Source organism: Triplophysa dalaica, chromosome 25, assembly GCF_015846415.1.
Source record: "Triplophysa dalaica isolate WHDGS20190420 chromosome 25, ASM1584641v1, whole genome shotgun sequence".
Lineage (NCBI taxonomy): Eukaryota > Metazoa > Chordata > Actinopteri > Cypriniformes > Nemacheilidae > Triplophysa > Triplophysa dalaica.
The window spans coordinates 9306374-9332982 of NC_079566.1; the positions used below are offsets into that span (position 1 = coordinate 9306374).

The window sequence follows — 26609 nt, forward strand, 5'->3', positions numbered from 1 at the left end:
GTCGCAATGTGTAGGCCTACCTAATCATCTTTTTCAGCACTATGCTTTAGCATCAGAAATAAATTGTGTCGACCAAAAAGGAGCAAGTGATCATTTATAAATTGCTGCTTAGACCTGAATGTTAAAAATATTAGGAGAATTAGCTAGAACTTAGAAGCCTCCATTTCCAAATTGGGTAGTACTCCAAAAAAAACGCTGCATGGTTCCCATGCATCTAGTAGCTGAGGCTACAGTCTCTTGTCTTGTCCTGCCATTGCGACATTTCACCACCGATGCAGCTGTTCATGTAGCATGTGTGAAGTCGTAAACGTTTTAATGCCTTGGCTCTGCGGTAATAAATTAATTACTCACTCCGTCTCATATGTGGTGCTCTCCAATGCGTATCTGGTTACATAATTGATTTCTCTCTTCGTGTCTGCTTGCAGAATACTGAAACGACGAATAGCCTACTTTATTTTTGTTGCTGTAACTACTGACAAGGCATACAAACTTTAAAACGGTTTTGTAATATGTATAAAACATGTAAAATGTAGCAGAATACCAGACAATTAGCAATACGCGTTGAATTTAAAGTCGAGCACTGCATAAGAAGAAAATGTGGTGGCTTTTATTGAGGAAGGCCATTATCTAGGGTATCAGTGATTTTTACGTTCAACAATGTATTACATCGCAGATAGACAATATACATGCTGGGCAGACCCACCTGTATCTGCAGCACTGACAGTAAGCCAAATAGTCTGAGCCAGAAAAATTGCGTATACAATGTGTAAACACATTTAATGGCACATATCTCGAATGGCACTGTTTACTGCTCTAATAACAACAACTATTAAGTGTTTCAACTTCTGAATATATAAATTTAACACATGAAGTGATCACTTGGACACTAGGCTTTTATGGCACTTATTGTTATTTAAAATGAGGTGAAATTATACAATTTACCTTCAAATATAATAATAATAATGTTTTCAACTTCAAAAAATTATGTATTTTGAATTGTAAAAAAATAACCTGAATGATATTAAAAATATTGTGGCCGTTCATCCGTATTGCAATCAAATTGTAGCCTATATGTCTAAAGACGGTCCTTATCAATAAACATCCGCCATTTTTATAGCCTACTTCTTTATTAATTTTAATTTTATAGAACATTTATGTTGTCACGATTTCTGTCATTGTTCTATTCTTTGTGTGTGTTTTATTTGGGGTAAGATGTATAACATATGGATCTGAAAATCTAATGCGTAAAAATCTTTCCTATTTTATTTTCCTGTGAGATACTTTTGTAAAATGGCGCCTGGCAGCAAACATTGCTTCCCCAGCCCCCACCTCTGTCCTCTGCCCCGAAGAAGCTATAAATCTGCCGTTGTTTATGAAAATTTACTACTTTGCTTCGAAACTTTATGAGGTGCCACTGGATCCCATTGGTTACCAGCTAGTCACGTGTTCTTAAGGCCACATGAACGTGAACTTTTTATGTGTATTCATCCCAGCCCCAAATAGAGCTGCATTCTTCTCCTGATCCTGCTTTGTCTAAGCTTCTTTAAGCAACGTCATTCCATATAATCTTTTTCTTTTCCTTATATGTTGTATTGTTTAATCCTGTGGTGATATTCAACATGGACATTGCAGAGAAAAGAGAGGATTGTTTAACCAGTCTGTGGCGCAATGGCTGGATGGAGCGATTATCTGAAGAATACACATTGAACGGTAAGGACTCGTTTTTTTTTATACTATTAAAACCATGGTTATATTTTAGCTTTTTATGGTATTACTGAAATTCTAGAGGATTGTTTTGGTGTTGGTGTTTTTGCGGCAGTTGTTTCTATTTATTGTTGTTTGTGTTTCACAAGATATACTGCAGTAAAAACAGTAGCTGCAACCGTATCGTTTTATGTAGGCTAACGTTAGCCTATAATAACGCTTTGTTTTTCCACATTTTACGCGTCAAATATTGGACACGTTTTAAATAAGCGATGTCAGAACGAATTCCACTTTGTAGTGGATGTACAGTGCATTTTGGTTAATGTCTTATAATATTATTGTATGATTTAACTGCATCGCAATAGCTGTGGGGTTAAGAGCTTTGGTGGTGATTCTTTTAGAAAAGCTTTCAGAATGTGGAGCAATTCAGAGCAACAGCTGTAATTGTTTGTAGTGTTATAGGTGGTATGCTATATTATCTTTAACCTACATTGTATGTCTGACAAGGAAAAGTGTAATATTCCAAAATCGCCGCTAGGTGGCAACCTTTCACATTACAGGCCGATAGACCATACCATTGGGTAACTTGTTCAAGGGAAGGCAACCTATCAAGATAACAGATGTTGAAATATGACATGAAACAACAATGTCTATGCAGAGGTGTTTCATAGCATTGTACAAATAATTTTTTTCAGGTTGGCCCAAATGTGAAGCGTTTAAAATAGATGACAGGTTTCTTAACTTTTGGTTTAAAAATGTTGTTTAGACGCTCCCCTATTGTAAGTCGCGTTGGATAAATTGTGTGCCAAATAAATAAATGTAAAAAGGTCTCTTTGTACTGCTCAAATGCCACAAATATCATCCTGTTCATCAGTAGGGCTGTAACTTGCCTTTATAAATTGGTTGTGGATACTAACCTAAAACCATAATGTATATTGAGGCCCTAGTTCCTTTTGGTAAAACAAATGTCACTTTAAATAACGTTGTTCTTCTAGATGTATACTTATATAACTTATAAAGGTGAGTTTCCATCAGTTTATAGGTAATTTTTTGCAACATCGATTATTTTTTAGAAAATGTCAAGAAAAGTGCAGTTATGAAATGTAAAATACTAAGTAGTAGGCTATGGCAAAACGTTAAATAACAAGAAAATGTTATGTTACACGTGTGTATGTTAAATGTGTATGACACTTTTGTGTATATTGTGTTGTGGTGACGCTGAAAGCTATTAAACATGAATGAAAATAGAAAATGTTGTGGCTTTGAAGGAAATTCTAACGGAAATGTTATAGCTCAACTACAGAAGAATCTACAAAGGAAGAATGAACGTGTATGACAGTACCGTAAAACAACAAATATGTGATTTTTGGAATTGAGTCTATATTTTTTCTCATGTGAGCAGGCTTTTAAGAGTTACCGACTTTCATATGAAGTAGGCCTATGTAAATTTAAACTTCATATGCTACAAGAGTTGACATTCATGACAGCTACTTCCTTGACACTTCCACATCTCTTTTCATGTCCTGGAGGTTTCCTAACCCATACCATACCTTAAAAAACACCTCCAAATCAAATATTCAAAATAATAATGTTTTTGCCCTTACTGTTTACACAGTCTTTAAATGTATGATCTTAAGAAATAGAAAGAAAATATGAATTCAGCTGAACATATCGTTGAAGAGAGGTCATTTATCCAATGCAATAGAACTTGGGTTGCAACAAAGGCAATCATAATTGTACTAGCATCTTTTGATGGTGTATTAATATGATATTTAGATAATCCACTTTTTATTAAAATATGAAGGCAATTCAAAACTAAAATGCCAGTAAGCCTTATACAATTTTTTATGCATTTTTCTTATTTTCGATAAGAAGGGGTTGGCTTTTTACTAAAAAATTTATCAAACTACATTTTTCAGATAAAGATTAGCCTTTACATTTGGTCAATATTCTGATTTTGTTTCGTAACCGGGGAAGGCTGTATTTTCCCTAAACGTTAGAAATGTCGTTCTTTTTTAAAATCTTCCCAATTCTGTGAACGTTCTGGTGTACGTGCTTTGTGTGCAGAACGCGGCGCATTGTTTCAGCAGATCCTATTTTTCTACCGCAGGATCGTTACCCTCTGAATGACCCCGCCTTGTGCTTGCTTCGAGTCTGATAGATTAGGGTAGTAGTGCCACGTTTTACCAGAGGGTGGCGCGCGACTACAAGAGTTAAACAACCTACAACATTTAGTTCTGTGAAACTCTCGTTGCGCGTTCACGTCTCCAAACAATTCCACACTGATTTCCTGCTTACGCGCGAGTTTACCGCTGGAGGTCACAGAATAGGATTTACGACTGGTCAACAAAAACACGTGACTTTAAGCCGTACCCCATATTTGGAAGCCTACGTAGAAAGCATTAAGTCTGTCTTACTCATTTCCATAATTCATCATAAATTGTGCAAGGGTGCAATAGAAGCTCAAAACCAACAAGAGACACAAATCAAACACGCACAGTATTGTTCTCTCCACAACTGTACTTGAGTAGCTAAAATAATTAAGGTAATTATTGTCAACCAATGAGCTCTTATTTTGTGAACTCATTTTGCGGTCGCTATCCAAATGGTGCGGACTACCCCTTACATAACTATGGAGATCACAGTTCTAGTAGCCAATACAGAGATTCTTCGGGCATGCATTCGGGCAGGTATGGATATGGATACAATGGAATGGATCTTAGCACCAGGGAGTCTAGTACCGGACACTTTCTCTCATCTGGTGAGCAAGCTCAAAGCTACACGGACAATCCAGCTGCGACGCCTGTCCAATACAATCAACCGGTTACCACGGACAGCGCTGCGTCCCCGTCGCCTTCCTCTGACCCTCTCCCGTGCTCGTCCTTAGCCAACTCTCCTGTCAGCGAGCTTCCACACCGCTCCCTAAAAACATCACTACCGAACACCTCTGGCTCAGCAACCCACAGTGTCGGGCGTACTCTCAGTCGCCAAAACGTCTCTAAAGCGTCCCACACCGTGGAGGAAGAAAATCCAGAAGGAAGTGCGCAGGCAGCCTCTCTGAATGTATCTGATGGGTCTCAGCCACACATTTACCCATGGATGCGAAAACTTCACATAAGTCATGGTAACCTTGAAACATTCGTTTTTTTCGTATATGTCTAAATGTCCGATTAAACTGTTCTATTTACATGAGTTGGGGAAGTCTTAATTTTATTTTGGTTTAACTTTTTGGTGTTTTAACAAAGAAGACTTCTAACATTATTCCTCGTGTCTCTAATAATTCTTATAATAGTTTTTGTGCTAAACTAATTATATGTTTTATTGTTTTCTGTTGATAAGGATTTGTAATTTATATTGACTAAATAACCACATTTTGAGGTGATTGTCAACCCAGGCTAAATTTTTTTCTTTCATTGAGCATTCGCATGTCATGTTGTATAATGCACTATATTGTAGTCAATTTAATGATGGCAATATCACATTTTTATGTATGACAGACAGTTTGGTCGGACCAGAGGGTAAAAGGCCAAGGACAGCCTACACACGGTACCAGACGCTTGAACTGGAAAAGGAGTTCCACTTCAATCGGTACCTGACACGACGCCGGCGAATAGAGATCGCGCACACGCTCTGTCTGTCAGAGAGACAGATCAAAATATGGTTTCAAAACCGCAGAATGAAATGGAAAAAGGACAACAAATTGAAGAGCATGAGCATGGCGGCCGCAGGAGGCGGTTACCGGCCCTGAGAATGTGTAAATACTGTATATGTTACTATATGTTTAAGTGTTAACACATAAGTGTGTGCCCCTGTTTCCTAAACGTGTGTGTTCTGTATATCATAGGGACAGAATGTTATGGGCTTTTCCCATTTCGCAAAATACTTTTCAGGGGATTTACTGGCTCATGACCAGTAAAACTAATGGACAGAAAAACAAAAACATTTCCTCTGTGTGTTTCAGTGTTGTATATACGTGGGCGGATCTTTGCATTGTCGAAAGCCCATGAAGGTGTAAAATAATATAATTTTTGACTAAATATTCGGATGCGTTGGTTACACTAAACTAAACCTGTTACGTTTGTATGCTTAAGCAGAACTTAGAGACTTATTGATGTCTTATTGCTTGTAAATATACCTTAATGTATTTAATATATTTATTTGAATTCGATATAAAATTTTCAAGTGTGTCATTATTTTATCGAGCTTAACGTAGACTAGTACCAGATTTTGGTCTTGCAGCATCGTCACTGTGGTATTGATAAAGTCGTTTCGTTCAGACTTGTCTGCATATTTGTAAGTCATGTCCTTATTGGTACCTGAATGTGAGGAAGTGTGTTTTAAGTGTTAAAATGTTAGAGGTTAAGTCTATTTATTTTATCTTGTGAATTTTGAATGATAACTGGGAGTAATGATTATGACAATAAACTTTTTACTTGAAAATTGGATCTTAATGTTGTGTCATTTTTCCCTTCACAGTTTTTTGCAAGGGAATGGATCAATAAAAATTCAAATAAACGTAAACCTAATTGTTTTAAAAATGTGAGTGTCAAAACAAAATGAAAACAGTTTGTATAAGCAAAATATAGGCCTAAATAAATGCGCATTGATTTTTTTAATTCAATGTGATTTGGAACATTTTCTTTCTGGATCTCCTTTTTGTAAAAGTTAGTTGCCTAATTTGTGGCAGTTCAACAGGTACGAAGCGCACTAAGTGCCATTTTACTCACCCGCTGTGCAAGGGGCGCTTTTGGTCCCCCTGCCAACCTTTTTTAACATGAGTGCATCCACGCCCATATTGTCTCGAACTCGTTCTTCTCTGAGAGACTGCATAGAGTTTTAAGCGACAAACTTTCCTGAACCCTGTACCATTCTGCCTCCGTGACATTGGCGGGTAAGATAAATAGAGGTTCGGTCCATGAAGTAGATCGTAAAAAACACCCTGTTCCAGCCAGATAGGCTCACTGGCCATAAAATACGTCACGTGGTGGCAATTAAAGTCGATTTTTATGGTTTTGGGAGTCGACACTATATCGCATATAATGTTTAATCGCACTGACGTGGAGCTTCGTTGACTCTTTCTCTGCAGACCGTAGAGGTGTTCCGTGACTTCGTCCAACTGCTTCTGGCATACCAGACTGCCATGGACTGGAAATATAACTACCGGGCTCACTTAGGTGGACGAGGGTCAACTCATGGTGAGTTTGTTGTTTCAGTTTTTTGCTGCTGTTTAAAAAGAAATGTCTTCTGACCCGTAGTAAAAAAAATAAGTAGATCATAAATGCGGTCAGTTCCTACTGCGTTAATGAAAGTTTGTGATGTGTGAAGCTGCTTGTCAGGCGATTGAGTGGTAGGAGAATTGCATCTGACTGTAATTGCTTCCTTCCTATACTGTACATTTGAATCCATTGGATATAGAGACATACATGCACATTTTTCTTTTATCAGTGAATAAACGCTTCATGCTCGATGCATTTTCACACTTTTTCCTCATATCGCAAATATTTTCAAAGTTTTCAACACCGATAGGCTTCATAAATACGAAATGTACCCTACGAGGATCGCATTAAAATTAGTTCATAAGTTTTGTTCTAGGATATTTTATAGGTAAAATTTTGTATTTCTTGTGCAAGGAAAGTAACTTTGAAAATCGTTAACGCAACAAAATGAAATGCTTACGAGACATGTTAATGAGACGTTGGCATACAAGAAGCAAAAAATGGTTGCATTAACATATATATATGTTAAATAAACAATATTCCGATTTCTATTCGTTTCTAAATTGGGGAAAATTAATTATAACTTCCGCATACTTAAAGTGAAGTGAGAGCAAGAGGGAGATTGGCAGAATTCGGAGAAAGAGAGGGAGAAAGAGGGCGAGAGACTGGAGAAAGAGAGAGAGGGCGAGAGACTAAAGAAAAATGTCTTCGCTCCTGGTTCACCGCGAGGTCAGCGGCGGCAGGAAGATGAATTGTGCACACGCCGCAAACCACCAGCAGAGCTCGCTTTTGGCCAAGTTCAGTGTCACTCGTATTGGCGCCTTTTTTTCTTTAGAAGAAAATAAGATAAAGATAAAAAACACCCGCATACAACATTAATTAAAAAGGCTTTTGGTAAAATAAAGATTGTTTACAAATTTAGATGCAGCATGGATCTCACTAGAACGAAATTGATGGCATAAATAGACCAATTTTAAGGAAATAAAACGTTTGTTTGATAATGTATTGCCTATTAATAGGTTTGATCCAATATTTCTGTTCATCATAGATGAAAGATTACCAATGGAAGACCGAACCAATTGATGAGCTCGAATGCTTATTTGTGTCCATCTGTTTATTTGTACTTGTTAGTTTGAGAGAGTGAGTGAGATTGTAAAGGTAGGGGGAGGGTTGGGGTCAAAAGTTTACAGCAGAACACGTAGCTGTCATCTGTTCTTGTAGAGCGCCATGCCACTTTTGTAATGGCACAAAAGATGGAATAGCTGTGAATCCCGTGAGTTCTGATCTAACCTCGCAGTGAACTCTGTGAGCTGGGTGACCCTGGGTTAGCATCCCCAAGAGACCCCTGCGCCTCTAAAGCCAAAGATTGAGTATTCAGGTTTTATTAAGGGGTTTGATTAGTGAATTTCCTTTTGAATAAATCGCATTTGATTACCAAAAGTTCGACGGGACATTTGCATTTAGGATGGATAATCTTTCCGCAATGAACATTTCTTTGTTCCCACAGTTCAAAAGCCTTGCGTTCTTTATGATAGACAACGTTTGTCTTCCATCTTTAAATGTAAACATTCGTTAGGTTCATGTAACGAAAGAAATAAAGAGGGATGAAAGGACGAGACTGGTGTTTGAAAAATGATTATTTTAGAGAATCTCAAAGGTAGCATTCTTTACTGGCGAATACACAAATCAAGGCCATGTCGCAGATTTTGAGAGTTACGCACGATTGTCTTATAAATAATTTGATTGTGTCGTAAAGTCATTATTTTAAATATGTTGTAATTTAGGAACGAATCACAGTTATGGCACATATTTGACCTTATTCATTTGGCTACGTATATTTCGGACATATATTTGTCGTATGTTTGAAATGTAAACCTTCAAATGTCAAACTCACTAAATGACATTTTTAAAACGAGATCTTTAATGTCAAAATCGACCTCGGTTACCTATAAGCGGTACCTTAATATTTTACAATAAGAATATAAATTAAAATTATTTTTTTTTTAGATAAGATTTATTATAAAGATGCATTTATCATTCGGAGTTGGAACTCCGAATTGAAGGGAACTCTGGAAGTTCCAACACTGTTGGAATGACTAATAATCAAATAAATGCATTAATAGCTAAATGCAGATTTTAAAAGAGAAAATCAACAAGGCATATCGTCTGCATTTATATAACTTGTGAAGACATCCACGTTTATTGTTAATACAGACAGTTCAACCAACTGCGGCGTCACAATTTTGGAGAAGATGCTATATCTTTTGCGAAAACCTATTCTGGGGAAACGGGGGCCAGTTGTTACTGAGAGTTGTTGTAAAGTCGATTAAATTTCAAAAATTTTAATAGTTGTCTGTTGAACAAACTTTATTTTAAAAAGTATTTCCGCAAGTTCCCTTTATTTTTAAACATTAATTGTTAATAATGGGTTACCCCTTTTAATTAGGCATAATTCAACATCCCTCAGGTTTTACTTTATTTTACATGTATGACAACATCTGTCGCTGTGCAACCTAGTAATTGACTTCAATAAGATCATAAAAGCTTCTTGATTTTTTTAAAAGGTTATAATAAATAAATTATAAGTGTTATAGGCCTACATGATCTTATTGTCTTTATTGATTTCGTCATAGGTAATTTGTACTAGTTTTTAATATGTTGAATGTTGAAAGAGCTTGTTGGATTTTTTCGTCATTGTTTTCTACTTCAAAAACAGTTAAATATATAATCATAAAAGACGTCATGATATCATTTATATATATATATAGGCTTATACTCAAAAACATAGTTTTCTGGTGATTACTGCAGGTTAAACCAATACGGTCATTCCTGATGTTGTTAATGTACAAAGAAGCGCACAAAACAAGAACAGTAATAATATCATAGAAATATGGTATTTGTTAGGTGATTTACAGCATTTTGAAGTGGAAGGTCAGCAGTTTACCAATGGACTTCACTATACACGATTACACTAACGGAATATTTTTAGTTTTTTGGGGGGTTCACCGACCTCCGAAAGGACCCATTATAGTTCCCCGAGGGGTTAGGGGACCAGGGAGAAACGAAGTCCAAGGCCGGGGTAAACGCAAGGTCAATGCGTCTAACAAATATGAAAATGTCACCTTTTCAGAGGGCACGCCTTGTTGTTTAACAAAGACTGTCAATGAACAAGATTAATAAGAAGCGAAATGGTCACAGACTGAGAGGTCAGACCGAAGTTATCTCTGTGTAGCTATTAAAGAAGGAAGCTAAAGAGGCTCTGAAGCTGTGAGACCGCACGTGGCTTTCAGAGTTAAGTTAACAAGAATACGTGAAGCTCTAGTATAAGAGTTTTCAAGGGTAGACATTACACCACTTTAAAGAAAATGAAACCTTACATGAGTGTTGAAAACTACCTGTCGCAGAAGGACGGTGTCATTATTTTTGTTCATCTGACCACACACCCTGGCATATCACCTTCAAGGTCAGGGATGTTATTATGCTCACAACCTAATACAAGGTAGGCCTTCTTCATTTATTTTTCTATTACCCGTTTGAACCGTAAATCTTGAGTCTTAAGTATACGGAATATGTTTAATTTATTTAAATAAATAAAAAACGATAGCTGGTTTTAAGTTTACGGTGGTTTACAGTTTTATAGAAATAAATGATTATTTTAATAAATCTGAATAGTTCGCTTGGTGTAATACAAAACATGAATATTTGTGCTACATTTTGTCAAGTAAAAAAATATTTAAAATAACTTACATGAGGTTGCCAACAGGTTCATTATAACTGTTAGATACGATTTACGCTACAAATTGGTTACAGGCACATTCACAATTGATAAGGAACATTTCAGAGATGCCCAGTTCATATTTGTTGTGCTCATGCAGACCAAACCTATAAAATATGACAAATAAACTGAAATACTGCAGATTCGTCGTTCTGCCCGAATGTCATGATGAATGAGAATATACATTTCTTATTAAATAAACTTTTTTAGCTGAAGACGGTTCAAAAAGTGCTAACAAGCCGAAATGCCTTTTTTTGCTGGAACCTATAGACTTACAAATGTATATTTACCAATATTTTTAACTTGGACAAAAAGTAATTTCAGATGCATTCAGATACATTTAAAGATTACCTGAAATAACAGTGTGGTTGTGAGATTTTTAATGTCAAATTATGAAATCGAAAAAAATCCCCAAACATTTCACACTTACTTTCGTTGTTCGTGACTGCGCCCCAAAACATTTCAAACTAACTTTCGTGGTTCGTGACTTTACATCACTGAGCAAATTATGCGTTTTCGTAGTTCGATTTGCGGCGAAATACGCATGATTTAACCCAGGGAGGCAAGTCTGTTAATTGTGTTTAAATGACACCAAAGACGTGTAAAATTAGTTGATGTTTGACGATTGACTATTTGAAATTAGTCTTTGTGCTTTCCATTAACAGGTGCATACTATTCAGTTGTCTATACTGATTCAGTTTCCTTTACAAAGTAATGGTGGGCCTTAATGAAGGTTCTTTTGAGGAGCCTATAGAAACTGGAACGTCCCTGTAGAGAACAAAAGTGCAGGTCTTGGTACAAAACAAAAGACATTTTTTTAAATATTTGTCTTCAGAAAGGGCATTATCACTGAAAGAGTAATTCCACAACAAATTACGTATTCCGGTGCACCCATTGTTTATCACTGTATTTCATGGATTATAACATAATCGTAAAGGGGCCTTTTAGTCTTTTTCTTTAGGAATAGTCGCTAAATGGAATTGTTTTCGGTTATATTTTGAATAAAAAAAACAGACGCATAGACCGCCCGAACACATTTTCGTTGTGCTGTCGCCTGACCTGCTATTGGTGCTTGTTTACACGATGCCCACAGGAGGCGCTGATTGGTCGCATTCCTCACGTGACCGACCAACTTTGTACATTTGACAGGGGAGTAGGTGGGTTTTGGAGAGATCAGAAAAACGACAGCACGATAAAAATTAGAATTGTTGCACTTTACAAATTAATGATCATGAGTTCCTACTTGATCAATTCGAATTACATCGAACCTTCTTTCCCGCCCTGCGAAGAATATCAGCAGAACGGATACATGCCCATGCCCTCCGATTATTATGAGCGGCCGAAAGACTCGGGCTTCCCCCATCACGAGGAGGCATCATTCCCGCGATCAAACTACCAGGAGCCGAGCTACGATTACGGTAATGTGACAACCAACGGCATCAACGAGTTTACAGACCGTCATCACGCACAACCTCAGTCCGTTCCGCAGAATCACGGACCCCACCTCGCTACAGAGAGCTGTGATGGTTCTACTGAAAACAAGGATTGTAGCCTTGTGTCAGAAGCTCTCCCAGGCGCCCAGAAGGGTAAGGAGCCGGTGGTGTATCCCTGGATGAAAAAAGTCCATGTTAATTCTGGTAAGTAATCTGCATGGGCAATAAAAGCCGTAGAAGCCCTGTGGAGGGCGTTCGTCGGAAGGCATGTATGGAACAGACCCAGTAGTAATTGCTCATTTAGACGATTTACTACCCTCGAAATGAAGTCCCGGTGATTAGGAGTTCTCGCAAATATTATTTCTCGTGAAGATCCGCCCGGCCATTTGCCTTTGGATTCCTATGACCCGAAACATACTTCATTGGCGATCATTTCGCGCCAAACAATTTCGCTAAATTTTCCAAAGGCTTTGCACAATGTTGCACTGCTGCCAAATTAGTTAGTAGGCTACATCAATGCTGCGTCTGAAAAGAATGCTGTTTTCGGACAACGACGAACGTCCATCGTGTCGTGCACTTGTTATTTGAATTGTTCTCTAAATATTTCATGAGTGAACCTAATAATCTGACGACATCTCACAAATAAAGGAGAATGCAAGTAACACCTGGCTGGTTATGTGTTTATGTGTTTAGTGACCGCCAGCTACTCTGGAGGAGTGCCCAAGAGGTCTCGCACCGCCTACACACGCCAGCAAGCTCTTGAGCTTGAGAAAGAGTTCCACTTTAACCGATATTTGACTCGACGTCGACGAGTGGAGATCGCGCACACTATGTGTCTTTCTGAACGTCAAGTGAAAATCTGGTTTCAAAACCGCCGTATGAAGTGGAAGAAAGATCACAAGCTTCCCAACACAAAGATCCGTTCATCGAGCACTGCGTCCTCCAGCCACCACGTGAAAACGGACGCCACTCAGCAGCAGCAAACACTACTTCCTACGCCGTGTTCCTCGAACCTTTAGTGCCAGAAGCACATCGGCACAAACGGACCTCAACAAGAAAGAAGACATATTAGTATTAAGATTGGAACTTCACAGGGTTACTTTTTATTCAATGTCCGAAAAGGCGACCTCATTCTCGACTCCCCATTCATTTCCTTCACACTTATTTGAGCTGGAAGCATACCCTTCCTTTATAGATAGTTGTTTTTTCGTACTTGAACAATAGTGGTGTGTAGTTTAACTTGGTTAAAGGATCGTTGCGTTATTTTTCTCTAACCGGGCATATGACCAGTGCTAGTAACGCGTGTACAAATCCCATTGACATTTTAATATGAAGGCACAAGTATAGGAGCAATCTCTGTGAGGTAGTCATCATATTTGTCTTAGTTCCATTTTAGTGTATTTTGTCTGTATTTACGTCATCAAAGCTGTGAATATTCGTGTACTTGGTTATTTGTATATTGGTAAAATATGTCAAGATGTTTTAGTAAGCTTGTATGCAAGTTATTGTAGGCAACCAGTGGAAATAATAAATATGAATTTATTGTGTATAATCCTTTTAGACTAATCCATAGTAAGGGCCAAGATTGGTGCGCTAGTTATATTGATCTTTGCACAAATATACAGAACTATGATACGGTTTTATTAAAACGTAATCCATGAAATTTAATATAACACACATTCAAATCTTTAATACAAATTGTTTTGGGACAATTAACACGTCAAATGGTGAATTATTTTGCGTTTTGTTGTAGAAGAAAAAAGCCTGAACAGGAATTTGCTAAATGTTAGACACCATTGCTAGAAAACAATGGTTTCCTTTTTTAGAGACATAATATTTAGTAACGAAAATCCTTTGTCGACAAACGTGTGATTTACGTACGTTTTATTTAATCCAGAAATTCATTTAATTAGAAGGTAAACTATTAAAACAGGATGCGTTGGTTGTGGCGTCTTTAGCCAAGTTAATTTAAAGGAGATAAATGTTAAAACATTACAACATCTTGCTACATTATATGGCTTAATAGTAAGTTCCAAACATCTTTTTAATATTCTATAATAAAAGAAGGCTGTATTACAAATCTAATATTTTTAAATCATATGCGTTGAATTATAAGCAAAGCTTAAAACCAAGAAATTAATACTGAAAATTTAAATTATGAAAAAAACTAACAGTTTTGTTTGCCGATGATGATTGTTCAAGCTAATTCTTAGACATTACGTATATAATTTCCAGTTAAACTATAATTTCAGTTATGACGTTTGACATATATTCTAAAAATTCCCCATAGAAGTCAGCTAGGAAAGCACAAGGCGACAGTAGACTTTGGTGTAAAGAGACTACTGTGGGTTCACGCAGAGGACACAAATTAACTATCCAATCATCCAACTGAAGCACTGCATATGACCTCTTGACCTCTAACCTCGCCATATTCAGGACCCTTCAGACCATGGTGCTTTTATTCCACGAACGCATGGGGCAGTAGTGGAACTCAAATGACACTCTCCCAAACTTAGAGGGAGACCGACATTTTTTTCTGTGTATGTCTAGTTTTTGTGCCATCTTTTAAAATGAAATTACTAATTTGTTTATTGAGTGTTTGAATGTGTTAATTACCCCAGACTTTGGCCATGCGTTGTTTTAAATGGAGCAAACGTTAGGTAAGGAAAAACAAGTAAGAAAAACACAAGCGAATGGACTAGTCACTAAGACGAAAGCATTATATATGAATGGTCGTTTACTTGAGGAATCAAAACAAGGTCTACATTTTCACAACAACTACTACAAACTTCATCCTTTGCATTTATCACATACCATAATCACAGCTTGGAACTGTATCTGTTCTCTCTATATCTGACTTAGAGGTCACTAGCAAAATAAATCATTAGGTTGGATTGAAAACAACGCTGACGGTATTTGCAAATAACATTTTTTCTTTGAATTTTTTTTAACTGGAGTTAAGTAAGATCTTTTCAATCGGTCATCATTGATTCAGATAGGCAGACAGGAAATTTACACTTCCATCACGTTGCCCCCACCTCACTCCTCAATCTACCGTGCTTAAATTTTAATTGACTAGCTCACATGACCTTATTAAATAATAGATACCTCCTGGTCAGATATAGACACGGGAATTTTGGTAGGATTTTTCATTCTACCGGTGACCGTCGTCTCTGCAAGACATCACTGAACCTTCCGTGTTCCTGACCCTTCTTCGGCCAACCTTCAAATTGTGCCATAGAGTAAGTAACCTGGGCCATTTCAAATCTATTTACAAACGTTGATAATAGCTGGCGTAAATGGTAATTTTTCGGAAAAGTTATTTAACAACTTCTTAAAGCTTTATTTTTTCTTACAAATAGCTGTCATTTAAATGTAGGCCACTTTAATGATTAAGGTTTTATGGTAAATCAGTTATAAACCTATGAAAACGTGTAAAACTGGGATAATATTTTTTTCCTAAAATTAAATGAGTTTGTAAAGGATATTCATAAATCTTTAGTAATCTACTGGAGATTTTGCAAACGTTAAGCACATTGAAAATTTTCAGTAACATAATAATAATAGCTCATTATAAAAATAATAATAGGTCAAAGCGAAAGTGTCATTATCATCAGTTGTCATTAAAACACGGGTCAATTAATCATAATTGAAGATTCTCCTTTTTAATTCATTTAGAGGTAAAAGTTCTCCAAACTTTCTTCAAACAGTTGTAGCGAGCCAGTGGCACCATTGTTGCAAAGTTATTCAAAAATTACAGTTTCATTTTTATACTTGATAACCACAGTAAATCAAAGCAGAGCACTTATTTTCGAATGTGTGTCGAAGTAATCGGAGGTTGCGTTTAGAGCTCCAATGTCAACATTAGAACAGATTTGTTGTGTCCCTTGGCGAGGCTCCATAAATCGAAAACACAGCCCGTTGTCTGTTAGATAAGGACTTAAAATAAGGACTTTTTGACATTATAATGAGGAACAAAAAATAAAACTTTGAATAAAGTAAAAAGCATATGTAGGCTATAGTGGTGTTGACTTGTTCAATTTAAAAATGAAAATATGGTAAATCATACGCAAAACCCACTATGTCCAAGAACAGAAACTGCTTGTGCCCCTTGGTATGTAGCGTCTTGGTCCCTAACAGCAGTGTAATATCGGTCTTGGTGTGTTGTGTATTGGGTTCTGGGGTCAGTGAGAAGTTCAGGGGCCGTGCTGAAATGTGTGAGAAGGACATTAGCATAATCCAAAACTTCGACGGGTCCAGATTGTAAAATACAAGTGATGCTTCTATAGTGCAGCCTTATAACACAATTAAAACAAAACATCAGTAAGCAGCAACATGTCCGGTTTGCAAAACAATTTTAAATTAACAAAATCGGACTTTCGGTAGTAACACTTCATAAGCACCATGACACCTCAAGATGTATATATTTAAACTCAAACTGATGATTCCGCCCTTCAATGCATTGCGGATTTTAAATCTGGCGGTGGATGCAAACCGACTCGTGTTCAAATTGTAAAACTTTGTGGTCTTGAAAGTTGTGCCATTTCATTGAACAAAGCACTGATGTAAGGGGGAGAAGCGTCCTGCCCGACCGAGGTGATTAATTATCTACAGAGCTTCACCACGTCCGCTGGATGAGCTTTCAGCCGAAACACTCTACTGCCGGTAAACAAGCACCAAATGGTGGTAAAGAGCAGGCCTCTATTCGGGACGGATCTCCTTTCTTTTGTTTGTTGAGATGATAGATCACTTCTCTGTGAAAAAACGTAGAAGATAGCCCTAACAAAAGGATCTGACGTATAAAATAGTCTACATTCTAGTGCACATAATCTAACACCACAGACGTACGTTTACTCCGTTAACCCTGTTCATCTTCGAATGTTCATGACACGAAAACCCTGAAATTCCTTTCTCAGTCTTGTTGGGCTGATACCCCGTCATCACCGAGAGAGGGCCACCTTGCACACACGAGTTCTTTACAGGTATTTGAAATTAATGGCATTTCAGTTAGGAATGTGTTTTAGCGTACGTAGTTTGTAGCTAGCACTTGAATTATGCATTTATAGAAGATATGAGTAGTGTGAACAAGATTGTGGGCTACGGGCATAAAGGTTGTAGCAGTTCTTATCAGTTTTGAGAAATCAGACTTCCAACCGATTTTAGTCTCCTGTCAAATGCATGTTGTCTCTTCCAATAACATGAGCACAGTTAAAGTTGTGTGGTCCAAATTTGTCTTTTCTGTAGGTAGAACATGGTACTAGCTCCACCAAGGTCATGGGTTCGAACCCCAGGGAATGCACCTACTGTCGAAATGTATTTGGATAAAATACAAATGCATAAATGTAAATCTATTCTTGGCATGCGTCTAGGAAACACTTCCCCCCTCACACAGGCAAAAAAACGCTCTAATTACTTCCAAAACTACCACAATCTCTTTATAACTAATCTTTGAAAACGGTAATCTGTGTTGCAAAGACTAAAACATAAGATCGTGCATTTCTAGCATCATTCAAGCAAAGCAGTCCAGCACTACTGCTTTTGTGATCCGTCTCAATGGGACCAACAACAGTCTCTATTAATGATTCACAGATTCAAAAAATTTTTCTTTTTTTAATAGACACTGGGTCACGTGAGTGGAACGCACAATATGGGTGCGATATTACGATGAAGGGGGTGGATAGCGTGCGAACCCCGGTCTTCTGTTGTGCTGATTACGCTAGCCTACTTCACGAAAGTGGGGTTGGGTCATTTTTGACTTGGTGGAGAGCTGGCGAGATAGAGAAAAAAATAAAAAAGAACATAAGTCTTTGGTTCATTCAGCGGATGGTGTTACACAGCTGTCATGAACGGATATGTTTTTCTATGGAGAAAACGACCGAAAGCCCTGCGCACCGTGAAGATGGATTTTATTTTGAGGTATTTCCGCTGATTGTTCATTACTCAAGTGAGTTATTGCGGCTAAGAGAAAGGGTCAGTACCGCAGATTGACGGTTCAACACAGGAGAGAGACGAAATCAAGATCATCCGTTTGGTCTTTATTAATAAACTAAATCTAGATAATATTAGATCTTTAACTTTTCTTCATCCCTTTACTGGTACCGATATGACAAACACACCCGTTCAAGCAAATGCCATAGTATTTTATTTGTTTATACATTCAATTTGTTTGAAGGAACACTTCTCAATCATTATTTTTAACTGAGACTTAAATAAAAAATATGTTGGTGTTTTACGTGATATAACAGTATTTTAAGTTGCGTTATTTTTAAAAATACAACGGAAAGTACCCTGTATGTTTTCACCAGGTACCGCTGGCCTGCATTACAAAAAAAAAGAAGAAGAAGAAATAGGCCTAATTACAAACAATAATGAGACATACAAAATACTAGTAATAAGTGTACAGAATAACCCTGGACATGTGTTTTCTATTTAGGATTTAAAAACTTATATGAAAATTGTCTGCATTTTAATAACACCTATTTTGCTTATTTGTATGGCTTTTTACCACTCAAAATGTTTATTCTTATCCTTTATTTTATTTTTAATTTGTAATGATGAGTGGTAATGTCTTTTTATTGCACGTGGGCTCGGCAATGGTCGTGTGTCGCTGTAAAGCCCTCTTAAGTTGTGGAGGGTGTGTAAACCGTGTTTTCACAGGAAGAATAAATCAGAAGACAGCGAATAAAACTCCAAAGAGCAATAGCGGACAGTTTGTTGCCGGGGCTCGCATGGGAAACGAGGATATAATATAAGGAGTATCAACCAGAAGCACACTGCCACGCCGAGGTCACGACGCTCGAGTCTTGATTTATGGGCTGGGGGACTTAGGGCGGCCGCTGTTTCAGAGCTAATGACTATTCGATCTAAATTCTCTAGGAAAGAAACAAAATGGAGGATAACTCGATAGATTTGCTCGATTGTTTTATTTCTGTGATGATACATTCTTTTTTTCACACGTGCATCAATATTTTATGTCACTGTACTAACATGTATCCATTAGTTAGATGTATTTTGTTATTTTATTCGGATTGTTACCCACCTAATAATGATTACCTAGTATTAGTTGTGTGATTACACGCATTAAAATTATACTAAGAAAAAAAGTAAAGATTGCAATACTGATATTGTTCTTAAGTCTGAGTTAGGAGCTTTAACGTGAGAATGTTTGTACAAAGCCTAAAACGTTATACAGATGTCGTTTTGTATCATTGAATGTATACAGTTTATATTGCGCTTTTGTTACCGTAAGTATAACATACATTTATAATGAAATACTATATGTATTTTCTGTAAATTGCATTAAAAATTCCACATTATCATTATAATTCTAAATTACCATGCAATTAAAAATATTTATAAATTACTCTGTAATGAATTAATCCATAAATAAACGAGAAGTGTATATAGTTATAGTGGCATTGATATTGTGGTTACTTCTTGTCTACATTCACTTTTGAAATTTGTTATGCTAAAAAATGTAACATTTTTATTTTCATTTCTTGTCGTAGATCTCCCAATTAATGAATGTCTCTCATCACTAAGCCTACCAGAGACTGTGTTTTGCTTAAGGTGAGCCCTAATTCTATTGTATTGCACAACGATTACTGCCATGTATTACTATACATATTATACACTATTATTAATCAGTTTACACACCTGCTACAAGCACGAAATAAAACCCTAGCTGAATAAAAAAACTGAAGCCCCATCATTTTTTTACTTTACACTTGTCTGTGGTGTAATTTGTCATTATGAAGGTGACGCTCGTATAACGCTTTAAAATCTGTCTTGTGGCAGTTTTAGGCGGTTTAATAGACATTAACAATGCTGATTAATACATTTTATTCTGCAAGGAAAGGAAATTTAATATGAGTTTAGTTGCAATTATATAAATGACAATTTTAAAGTAATTTAGGATTATATAATAGACTTTTCACCAGTTTGCGCGTCATCAGAAAATTTCCTTAGTCATCGATTTGATTGGGAGGAAAACAATAGAGTAAATGTCCAAAATGCTGAAATTGTCAAAAGGAAAAAAACGCAAACTCAAGGATTTTTAAAATCCCACTCACCAGCCCACGTCGCCGGCTCTTTTCTTTTTTAGCTTTGGAAAGCTGTGATGCAGTGGGCCGAACAAAATAGGAATCTGTCTGTTTGTTGTCGTGCTGCGTTAGGACATACATCTTCGAGTTTGGCCGAGAAAAGACACAAGCTGATGTTGGTAATTCATTCTTATGTTGAAAGGTTTTATCCACAAACTCACGTCCCATAGTTTGGGGGTCTAGGATTTAATATCATAATTTTTTTAATCCATAGCGAGATAGCATTTTTACTTTTTTTAATGGTAGGCCTTGGCTTAGACTTCATTATCAAATCTTTATCAAATGGATAGATATTGTAGAAAGTGTTTATTTTTATTGTAGGTGTTGCGTTTCCACTTTTAGAGCAATATATTTAATTTAGTAAAGTTTTTTTGATGTGTGCCATAAAACTCATTGATTTGTTTCAAAACAATTTTTTTTATATTATTAAATGTATGTGAATATAACAGAACCCCTCATAAATCAGTCTAGTGATAAGCATAAGAATACACTGCAAGATTCGATGAAGTTATGTGTATCCAGTCCTCGCAGTGTTCACAGGGGAGTGGAACGGCGTTCTGTGCTTCTGAAGGCGCTTCATTTGCATAATTTTCCTTGTCTACTGTGACGCTGTGTTTCGAGGGAGTTCACTGGGGTGTGCATGAGTATGTTAACATGCTAGTTTGTGCACGTTAGTGGTGCAAGAAAGACTCGCTAGAGCACAGCCCATGGTGGCATTTAGTATAGGTCCGAGAACACGGACGTTCAATTTAGTGGCATGTCATGTGTATGTTTGAAGGTGCTTCAACCAGGGCGCACGAGACTACTTTCGCAATCTGCATGCTTTACTGATCTACGTCAAAACAGAAAGAAGGAAGGAATTACTGCAGATACGTCCAATGAATCCTGCTAGTGCGACTCTGGCTTTATTGTCTTCTCGATATAGCTTTACTCTGGACCACTGTTTGATCGATTTCTGCCGCTGAATGAGAAAAGCTCGCGCCTTGCTGCGCGCTGCTCGTCAGAGGGGAAGGTAAGCGGGACAGAGGCAGAGTTCTCGCATGGTTGTTAAATGGCGAGTTTGTGATTTATGACCGCGCGACTAAAATCTCGGTTCAGGGAGAGTTCACACTCGCACATACACACATACTCAGTCACAGGCAAGTCAGATTCCTCCCGTGCGGCAGCTGGGGTCTCCTTCTTCGTGGCTTTAGCGTCTTTTTTCTACCGTTCCGTGTGTTTGATAGTGTAGGACTGTAAATTAATGTAGCCTACGTCAAGCGTGGGTGGAAATTGGCGAGGCATCCTTGATTTATGGCTGATATTTTTTATTTACCGATCTATGCATTCTTAATATGGCATTTAGGCCTAATTTCAAATCATTCATTTATGATTTAAAATTACTACACGTAGTCGAACAATTCAATCATTCTTATTATATTGATGCTACATATATTTGTTACTTAATATATGCTTCACATGTATTTTAGATTGCGTTTCGTATTTATTGCGTTTCTCCTTATTCATGTCTGTGTTTTTTTTTCGGTTATACCAGAATATATTGAGCTATATACTATAAATTATCAGCAATTTAATGAAAGGCCTACTTTATTTCTTTATTTTAAATTATTTTCTTATTATAATTGTGAGAAGTACGTACGAAAAGCATTTTGGTGTTTTAATGTTTTTACGTCATGGGTATTGTTGACTACTTTAACCTCCGCACATTGCAGGTTTTTCAGGTTTTCTTCTATACAGTTTCAAACCGTAACAAAACACGCAGAGACTTGAAGAGAATAGAGAAAGTGAACGAATTAAGAAAATGTTACGAAAAAACTACAAAATCAGTAACTTTATTAACGAGTTTTTCCCCTAATGGGAAATGTGTATTAATAAAAAAACAAGAAAAACATGGTCCCGTAATGTTCAGTAAATTCCCTGTTTATAATGTCGCTTATAGGCAAAAAATTATTTCAATTCCCACTACAAAAAAAACTTGAAATTAAACTTTGACTTTGTTTCCAGGAGATATTTTTATTTGAAAAAAACACGACGAATGTTTTCATATTTTATTCGGCCTAAGTGTTGACTAGTGATTTCATGAAGTGGCCGTCATGTTTTTAGTGAGCTTCAGTTATGTTAGCTATTGTTGCTACTGGCCATAAGGTAAGTGGTAACTGGCTCTCCCGGTCTGGCCGCGGTGTCAACCGAGCTTTGAAAAGTAAGATGGATAGACCTTATTTCACCAGCTTGCCGTATCTTTTTTTCGTAGGTTCCCCAGTAGAGCCCATTGGCGAAGAGGTGTCACGTGACTACGTTGAGCCAATGTTCTTCTACGACGGTGTCAGGACCTTGTCAGAAAGTGAAATAAACATTGGGAAACGGCGAGATGCAAAAAGCGACCTACTGCGACGGCTCGGCAATTTACAGTGGCTTCCCCTATCAAAGCGCAAACGGTTTAGGTTATGATGCCAATCAACAGCAATATCTGCAGGCCCTTCATGTGGAAAGTGAGTACCGTCGACCGGCTTGCTCCCTGCAGTCCCCTGGTGGCTCTGCAGCTCTGCACAAACCCAATGAAATTTCAGAAGGCTGTCAAAGGAGTAACGGAACCCAAGCCACAGTACCAGACATCCCCGCCAACAACCAGCCCCCTACTGCCCCTCAAAGACCAGTTTCCCCCAATGCTCTGAACCAAATTACGAGCAATGATGCCACAATCAACAGCACAGGGCATGCTTCACCAACGCCAGCAACTACGAAACAAATTTTTCCGTGGATGAAGGAGTCCCGTCAGAATATAAAGCAGAAACCCTGTAGTAACATTTCAGGTGATTAAATCAAAATTATAGAGCTAATATGAAGTATATTTCTGTCCTCTTTTCCATTTTAAATAGCTCCTTATTGTAAATATATAGAGAAAAATGTTTATTTTATATGTTTATGTTAAATTTGTATATTTTTCTGTTATATATTTTCTGTATTATATTTTGTTAATTTCCCATTCGGACTAAACAACACTTCTAATATAGCGCCTCTAGCGGAACTTGGAAGAAAGCTTCTGATAAGTAATACCCCAACAAACACAAAAGTGTTCTGCCCTGTTTGCTTTTCAATTACATGCCTTTCTTTAGCCTTTCACATTCTAATACAACATTTAGGGTTTTGTTTTATTTTACATGGAAGAGGTTAATCCGGTTGTGATGCAGCTACAATGTGCATGATTGACCAGTTGACCCGAAAAGCCTTAAAATGTCATAAAACTGTACATTTTTCATGGCACTATACACATGGTGTACGATGTTTTAACTGCAGGGGCGTTATTCAACTTTGAAAACAAGAGCAACATTTGAACCCTGCATGGTCGGTGGAGTCTATTTAGCGAGCCATGCGTAAAACACTTCCATTGTACTTAATGCTTTATCTGACCAAAGCCTTTTTGTCCCCATACAGTAGAAAGCTGCGCTGGAGACAAGAGTCCGCCTGGTTCAGCTGCCTCCAAGCGCGCTCGTACTGCATACACCTCTGCGCAACTCGTAGAGCTAGAGAAAGAGTTCCATTTCAACCGCTACCTCTGCCGCCCGCGAAGAGTAGAAATGGCAAATCTGCTCAACCTGACGGAAAGGCAGATTAAAATATGGTTCCAAAATCGAAGGATGAAATACAAGAAGGACCAGAAGGGCATTGGAATGATGCCCTCTCCTGGGGCACACTCTCCCCACAGTCCTGTAGCTCTGTCATCTGGTGGCGGAGGTATTGGGACTGGGTATTTAAGTTCAATGCATTCTTTGGTTAACAGCGTGCCATACGATCCATCATCTTCAGTCTCTTATAACAAGCCCCAGTCTAATGCGTACAGTCTTCCCACGTCATATCCACCTCCTCTGAACAATTGCCCGCCTCCTCAGAAGCGGTATCCGGGGGCTGGTACAACGACGCCTGAATACGACACTCACCATCTTCAAGGAAACAATAATTACGGGACTCAAGTACAGGGTAGCCCAGTGTACGTTGGTGGCAATGGAAGCTACTCGGATTCTTTGGTGGGCATGGGGGCTTCGGTTTTTGGCCTGACACATTTACCGCACCCTCCTCAAGGCAACATGGACTACAACGGCGCCATCACCATGGGAAACAGCCACCTTCAAGGAGCCTGCGATCCAAACCCGTGCTCATTTTCAGACCTTACTCCGCACTATTCTCAGGGAAGAATTCAGGAAGCGCCCAAACTGACTCATCTGTAGTGTGGCCACATGTATTTCTTTCCCCGACTGCGTTACACTTCCAATCGGTCCTTTTTTTGACGTAGCTCAGGCGAAGGTTTTTTTTGTTGGTTTATGTATGGACTATTTTTCTTTCCTCAAAACATAAACGTCCTCACATCTTGGAAATATATGTACTATTTTATTTGTTTGAAGGAAAACTGAAACAGGGTATAAGAACGCATAGAACGTATATGTTTTATGATTCTTTTAATGTGAATTTAAATCTTCTAAATTGTCCGCGTTTTTCTTTTCTGTTTTGCATTTTGCACTTGTTTTAGAATACGCAGGAACACGATCGTTCCAAACGTTACCAATCGTTCAGAGCCGGGAATTCTCCAAGCCACATCAGTACTGAAACGTTAAATGGTCCAACAGGCCAGCTTGTTTATTGAAAGGCAATGTGTTCGAAAATTTGTCCATATGTGCGAATGCTAATCATTTTGAGCTCAAAGAGTCTACAGAGACATTGATTAAATGCTCATTTTAATTGTTTGACATTTTTACCCAATGCCATGCTGCTCAATTTTCGAAAAAATAAAATAAAATAAATTGACGAGCTCATGTTATTTTCCTGTGTAGGAGAGGTTACATAACTAAAACATTAGTATACATGCAAAACAACATTTAAACAGATCCTAATTTCCTGGTAAGCTTCTCTTTATGGTTGTTTAAAACGAAGCAAAATTATTTCTTGTGATTTGATGTTACATTAAATGTATGATTTTTTTAAAGAGATACTTAAAGTATGTAGCGCTGTGACAGGCTAATAATGACGCATGCCATTTGTGTGATGCAACGTCATTTCCTGTATTCCTCTTTATTTTGTGCAAAGTGCAAGCAGTCTCATCCATTGTCGTGACAGCTCCCCACACGGCCTCCAGCAGCGCCTGTAGGGGAGAAACATTTAGAATGGACCACATTTAACAGTCTGCAATTATAAAATCGGAACCTCTGGTAGTTCAATTGGAATACAATGGGGCTTTCGTGGACAGTATAAAATGCATCGGTAGTAAAATCTTATACATATATTTATAAAAATATGCAATATTTACCAGTGGTTGTTAATGGCACTTACACACATTAATAATTTTAAGAAAATAAATGCATTAGACAACATCACTGGCTTAAGTTCGCTGTAATGATTACATTTAGCGACTATAATTTAAAAGAAGTGTGTTTGTTTAAAATGGCTAAGAAAATACTTCCAACGTTACATTTTTCGGCCAAACAATGAAATGGCTGTGCGTAAAGCATCATAATGTTATTAATCATATATCAACACACATTTACACTTTCATTCGTTGTAAAGAAAACATATTCTTAAAAAATATATCTCTGGACAGCAGAAAGTGATCCCCAAAGCGTGCACAATACACAACAGGGATATAGTTCAAGCTGATTAATTTAAGGTGAAAACCGCATCAACCTTTTTAAACGTGGTTATAGGTTCCATGGGAAAGGGATCATGGCCTTAAGCCATGTTTACTATGGGACTCAGTGTCACCTCTTAGAGATGTATCACCAACACCAGAACCTTTCTAACTGAATATGTACAATTCATAAATATAATCGTTAACAAAAATTGGCATGTAATTGTTTCAATTAGCACATAATAAAAGATCAAATAAAATGAATAGGCCTACTTGAAAGCCTATCGCTGGTATTATGCCATTTTAAAGAAAAAAAATGATATTATATAGTTAAATATGTATTTATGAGAGGTCTGTGGCCTTTTCTGCCTTTCGTCCTGGTAGGATTTGAACTCGCGCAGAGCTAGAAGGTTTAAATGCGTTGTGGGGCCACGAGGCTGTCAGACCTTTCGGCAAGTAAGATTGATCGCGCACAGGCTTCTAGGGCCCTTTGTTTAGAATATGAGCACTAAACCTGCAAACGGCCCAAGTACCCTTTTCCCTAACGTTTAAGACAAAACTTATACTCACACAACTGACATTAAACACTTTAATTTTGCTTCACAGATTACAAAGAAAATCTATTCATCCTCTGGTAATGACATCATTTTAATCTGAATATTAATCCGGTAGACATATACACAGCACGTCAACTATAATATATAAAAAAAGAAGTACCTTTATGTTGCATAAACTCATTTCTAGGTCATTTCATATTCACTTTAT

General features: G+C 37.5%; 3 protein-coding genes across 7 annotated transcripts; all 3 read left to right on the forward strand.

Moving 5' to 3' along the window:
* The first annotated feature begins 1679 nt into the window (after positions 1-1679).
* On the forward strand, positions 1680-25027 carry hoxa3a (homeobox A3a). 5 transcript variants are annotated; one of them, XM_056741445.1, is made up of 5 exons: positions 1680-1710; positions 6791-6899; positions 19637-19697; positions 22482-23040; positions 23663-25027. In XM_056741445.1, exons 4-5 carry the CDS (start codon positions 22599-22601, stop codon positions 24451-24453), a joined length of 1233 nt encoding a protein of 410 aa, XP_056597423.1. In that variant the 5' UTR covers positions 1680-1710; positions 6791-6899; positions 19637-19697; positions 22482-22598; the 3' UTR covers positions 24454-25027. The 5 variants fall into 5 exon arrangements, with proteins under 5 accessions (XP_056597423.1, XP_056597427.1, XP_056597426.1 ...); XM_056741449.1 differs by having other exon boundaries at positions 23666-25027; XM_056741446.1 differs by lacking the exons at positions 1680-1710; positions 6791-6899 and adding an exon at positions 17692-18044.
* On the forward strand, positions 1789-6147 carry hoxa5a (homeobox A5a). Its single transcript, XM_056741453.1, has 2 exons — positions 1789-4828; positions 5202-6147. Exons 1-2 carry the CDS (start codon positions 4267-4269, stop codon positions 5450-5452), a joined length of 813 nt encoding a protein of 270 aa, XP_056597431.1. The 5' UTR covers positions 1789-4266; the 3' UTR covers positions 5453-6147.
* Positions 11754-13706, forward strand: hoxa4a (homeobox A4a). Its single transcript, XM_056741454.1, has 2 exons — positions 11754-12332; positions 12822-13706. Exons 1-2 carry the CDS (start codon positions 11921-11923, stop codon positions 13145-13147), a joined length of 738 nt encoding a protein of 245 aa, XP_056597432.1. The 5' UTR covers positions 11754-11920; the 3' UTR covers positions 13148-13706.
* Positions 25028-26609: the final 1582 nt, after the last annotated feature.